Consider the following 5668-nt stretch of genomic DNA (forward strand, 5'->3'; position numbering starts at 1 on the left):
TATGTTATCATATGATATATTTTATCTTAATCTTTTTATAGAGATTTATTGTACCTATGATGGCTAGAAATGTCATGGTCTTGATATTTTTATATACAGTTAATGATATTTTTATCTTGCTTTGATATTAACATTTCTATGTCCTAGGGATTGAGCAGGTACCAGCTAGAAGGCCTGTAGATAAGCAATTATAGTAGTTAGTAACATGTTATTTGTTTAGTATTTTCTCTTTTTATTTTGAGATGAGACATGTACATCTTAACGGTGTTTTAAGATGTTCTTACCTTTATTAGACAATACCCATCCTATGATGTTTATTTAAGTTAAATTTTTTATCTTATTTTTAATATTTGATATTGGAAGTGTTTTCCTATAGGTTAAGGGAATTTTAATGCGGTGATAAACTATTCTTTCAATTCCTTATGTTTCTGCTAATATGATATTATCAAAACTTAAGGTGTTACATTAGCTGTGCAAAAAGGCACAATTTCAATTTTCAAGTCCTATTTTCTACAAGATCCCTTGTGATAAGAAAGCTGGTCCATTTCTTTATGGATCAATCAGAAAACTTGTAATAGTGTACAGCATTTCTAAAGTTTCTGGCAATGCATGTATATATGCATATACCCATCAGCCTCTCTAGAATGTGTTATACATGAGAAGTATAACAGAAGTTCAGAAACAACACAAAAAGAAGCCTAATTTTGTGAAGACTAACATGCATGCATTCGACAGAAGAGACCTATTTTCCGGTTGATGTATTTCAAGTTACAACAGGTGCAATACCATTTTCAGCATTTTCCAAACCATTGTCTGTCTCATCAATTGGTATTGCAATTTCAGCATGTACTGGGTGGACAAGTCCTTGTGACCTTGAGAAGTAAACCTGACTAGAAGATTGACCTCTCACATATCTCCTGGTTGTCACAACAGTAGCAGAAGACTGTTCCGACTCAGTGCGGATGTTGGACAGAGCACTAAGATCAAGATTTGGGAAAACAGAGCATCGGCACCGGGGACATTTCACATTCAATCGAAGCCACTCATCGATACATTCAACATGAAAGTTGTGAGCACAAGGCAGGCCACGAACCTGCACCACATTCAGTTAGAGGCTAATTCTCAATTCCTAATATATTGTATCTCAACTTTATTTAAAGTATAGATCTCCAATAATTTGTGTAGATAGAATTTTAAGATGGGAAGAGGGTGAGCCTTGGCACAACGATAAGGGTACAAACCCTGAAAACAGCTTCTTGACCTATGGTGGTAAGGTTGTGTTATCTACCCACCCTTGACCCCACTAAGTGGAAGCCTTGTAACTGGGCAGGTAGAACTTTAAGATTAGAGTCCACAAAAATGATTTAATGCAATGTAACTGGTGGAATATTTAGTATGTACATCAATATTTTTGCTACCACCAAATATGGTTCCATATAGTCAGTAAGATGGAACAAAATGGCCATCATCCATTTCAGTAATTAGATAAGAGAATGTCTTTTTTGGTAACAGATAGCAAACAACATAAGGCCCGGCCATTTTGAGAAAAAACATACCTCATTCCCTACATGGAACTCTTCTAAGCAGATGAGACATTCACTGCAATCAGTAGGAACAGCCTTTAATTTGAACTTCGGCAATTCCTGAATTAAAGCTTCAACTGCTTCTTTCTGCACCCGACTCAAAAGAAACTCAAGTATCAGGAGGGAAACTGACAATGGTTATACAAAAGGATATTCAAGCCAGAGACATATCACATAAATAATCATAACAAACCCTTTTCCAAAGCACAAGATAATGCTAGAATAATTATCAGAGGAACCAAACAATATATTTCATTAAAATATAGTATGTAACAATAAGTTCACTCTGCTTGGCACATAATAACATGAACTACTTCTTGACATGAGTTTCAATATGTGATCGAGACATCTAGAAACATAAGCTAAAATAACCTGAGCTGGAGTTAGGAAAACTCCAGGATGATATGCAGCAGCATCTTGATCCATAGCCCTTGTTTCTTGGCCTGCAGCTTCAAATGCCCAATCAGGCACTTGGATCATTTCAAGTAAAACCTAACAAAAGGAAAATAGCAAATCTTACCAATACCATCAAATAGTCCTAAAATGGGGAGAATCAAACACAGGAAAATTTGGATTGCTAAGTACACCCATGAACCCCATATATGAATAAAAAGATATTCTGGCTGTCAACAGTCAACACATATGATAGACACAACATTCAGGACATGATTTACAAATACCCCCATTTGAATTGACATCAAATATTGCAGGATCATACCACCAGAAGACGGAATTTCCATGAGGCACTAACTAGCACTATAACACATAATACATAGTTAAGGTAAAACTAACCCTGTATTCGGATATGGGGATACCCTGTCGGGAACCTAAAAAGTGTGCCTGTCTTCGAGCCAACCACTGCAAAGAGTTAAACAAACCAAAATAAGAGAAACACCTAGAGATAAGAAATATCAAGTGAGAATAGTATTCTGCAAACAAGTGCAGATGATAGGTTGTTCAGAAAGAAGAACATGCATGGCAAGCAGAACAAAAAGTGTTGGACCAAGGAAGGTGGAAAAAAGTCATGGAAACATATGATAGACAACAACAGAGCACCACTTACCTTCCTCATAGACATGCAAGCAATACAAGTGAGTGCAAAGTAGCTAAAAAGTAACCAGATGAGGAAGCCCCATTTCTGACCCTGTCCAGGCAACTGCAGGTAATTATTTGCATTATGTATCATAAGCTTGTTCAAATATTACCACCTGAAGACTAAACATAGATAAAACATACGCAAATCTTGGTGCTGGAGAACCACACGGAACCGATTATAGTCCAAGTCCAAAGAAATGGATAGAGTAACAACGCAAGTATTGAAAGGACAACTACTCTTCCACAGAAACGAGAATATCTCTGCTGCCGACCAAAATCTCTAGAAGCATAGAAAAAATTGGGAAATCGAAAGGGCAACTGAATAAGTAATGGAATTTGACAAATTAAAACATCATTTGACATTAGTTGATGCCATATTAAAAATCCAGAACAATTTGCTGAAGTTTTATGCAACGAAATCAAAGAAGTCAGCCATGAAATAAATGATTTTGAACTTCTGTGATTGACAATCACGTATAACTATGAGAAATGAACCCTAAAAATTTAACATTCCAGAATACACATAGAAACATTATGTTTTCATAAAATCATGAGAAATAAAGATAGTATATATTTTCAAGTAATTTTCATGTCCTCTTCCACAGTGAAGCATTAACCTAAGCATTACCATCCATTTTAGGTGCATTGCCTAAGTAAAACCATAGTTACATAATTATTTCATTTACCCTACGTACCACATACCAAATTCTTCGTATCAGGTACCACATACAGAGTTCATCATAAAGAGAGCCTTGTAATAATAAGGTAAAAAGTGACAGACCGAGTACGAACCACGTGCAGTGTCCATGTAATTATGAGTCAAACAAATGACACAATTGTCTCAACAATTTTTCTCTAGTGTTGAAAGTTGAAAAAATTTAGTGTTATCCATACTATACACAATCACATTAATTTCATGTTGATTGATTCCATTTCCACAAACATTCTATTGGTTGATGCCATGATTATCATGTGTACAAGATCTTAGTTACAAAACACATGATTTTACTTAGTCAGATGTGGCTAATTTTCAGCCAGACAGGTTACATGAAACCAGGGCTTTAAATTGCATTTTTGTAGTCTCTGAAATCACAATTGAGGTCACAAGATTACATTTTTGTAGTCTCCGTGACCACAACTATGACCACATTTTGTCACAATTGTCTGCAATTGCAGTAAACACAGTGTAACCATCACCATAATTTGGAACTGCAATTTAAAACCTTTAATAAAACACATGAGGATACTGAAACACGACCATGCCTGATCTATCATCATACTCTAATTTAACCAGGGCTTCCTACACTAATTCATAATCAACCAACATAAATTGTCTTCATTCAATTTGGTCTGAAATAAGAAATTCTAGGAAGCAGTAACCGCAAAATTTGAAAGGTTGAAGGCCTTACAAACCCAATCCTGATGCAATCCCATTATCAACAAACATCAAAATCCGGAAAGTGAACACAGTAGTGTAATCAACCTGAAACATCAAAAGGAGAAAACAGTCATTTACAAGACAAAACTACTAGATTCGTCCTCTAAGTTATTTTCTATTTCCAAGTTGGTCTAATGAGTTATTTTCTTTTTAAATAGGTTCACCAAGTTATTTTCTTTTTAAATAGGTTCACCGAGTTATTTTCTATTTTTGAATTGGTCCTTTATGTTATCTTCTATTTCAAATTAACTGTTTTTCCGTTAGATTTGTAGTCTAAAGCCACGGAGGGATTTTTTGATCTTTTACATTCTGAACCCAGTGAACCAAAACTGTAATTTGAGTTGAGAACGAGGAAAAACCTATTGGTATGGTGAAAATGAAACAAAAAAAGTTAAAGGACCAAATTGAAAATAATAAGTAACTTAGAGGACTAATCTAATAGTTTTGCCTACTAGTGCAAAACATGTCTACAGATAAACCATTTAGATCCACAATGAGATAAAAACCAATGATGAAACAAAATTAAAAAAACATAATTAATATAATGAACCTACCACGATCCATATGTGCAAGGGGTGTGTACAAGAATCATACCGCTTCCAATTAATCACCACAATAACTCTACAATTCAAATGGTCAAAGAATACATATACTGATTTTTTATTTGCACACCTGATTATTACAATGGATTGCTGAAATAAACTAATTAATTAATTATGATTTCATAGCAATTGGAAATGTACAATCAATGAAGCACTGGATAACTAGGAGAACACAATAAAATGTGAATTGTTGAAGGATACACACTAGTGGCGAGCATAGACAAGAAAAATCCATCGTACCTACAAGTAAGAACGAGTTACATATCAAATTGGGACAAAAAGATTGATCATACGAACACGAACAAAGAGAAATTCAAACTAACCACTTGAAATTGACGCCTCTGACGGCCATGGTGGTGTGGTATTGAAATTGATTTTGGGAAACCCTAGAATGAAACGGTGTCGTATTGAAGATCGTGGTTATGGAAAAGTAGAAAATGCATGAATGTTAGAGAGTTAAATTGAAGTAAGATGATCTTTCATGAAATGAGTTAGTTTGGAACATTGACAAATAATAAAGGAAGCACAGTGAAGAATCTTAACTAAACTGCTAACTATATTTGAGTATTGTGTAATGACGTAATAAAAGGAAAATGTCCATTTTACAAATGTTTTTCTTCTTTCACTGGTGCAATTCCAAAACAAATATATTTGGAAAATGGGAATAAAAGCTTTTGTTGCTATTACAGATATATAGGAGATAATTTTGTAAAGGTCAAAATAATAATAATCATCCTCATTAATATAAACCTTTCAAATGTTTTATGTCTGATAAGAGTTTAAGACCACAACATTATTACCAAATCATGCTCATAATTTACGGGTGTGTTTCATTTAGATAATGTTTTTAATTTTAGTTTATATACAGTAAGATTATAAAATGTGAGATTATAATATATTTATATTATAATTTGTTTATATTTGAGTATCTTAGTTCGAATTAATTATTC

At 34.0% G+C, this 5668-nt stretch overlaps 1 protein-coding gene across 1 annotated transcript; it reads right to left on the reverse strand.

Annotated features, from left to right (window-relative positions):
• Nucleotides 1-524: 524 nt before the first annotated feature.
• LOC109337755 (E3 ubiquitin-protein ligase SIS3-like) lies at nt 525-5330 on the reverse strand. The gene is made up of 10 exons (XM_019574796.1): nt 5042-5330; nt 4920-4958; nt 4671-4737; nt 4088-4161; nt 2820-2958; nt 2647-2739; nt 2376-2441; nt 1956-2075; nt 1557-1670; nt 525-1093 (listed from the first exon to the last, which is right to left on the reverse strand). Exons 1-10 carry the CDS (start codon nt 5068-5070, stop codon nt 764-766), a joined length of 1071 nt encoding a protein of 356 aa, XP_019430341.1. The 5' UTR covers nt 5071-5330; the 3' UTR covers nt 525-763.
• Between the last annotated feature and the right edge of the window lie 338 nt (nt 5331-5668).

This window comes from Lupinus angustifolius, unplaced genomic scaffold (assembly GCF_001865875.1).
Source record: "Lupinus angustifolius cultivar Tanjil unplaced genomic scaffold, LupAngTanjil_v1.0 Scaffold_10_17, whole genome shotgun sequence".
Taxonomy (NCBI): domain Eukaryota; kingdom Viridiplantae; phylum Streptophyta; class Magnoliopsida; order Fabales; family Fabaceae; genus Lupinus; species Lupinus angustifolius.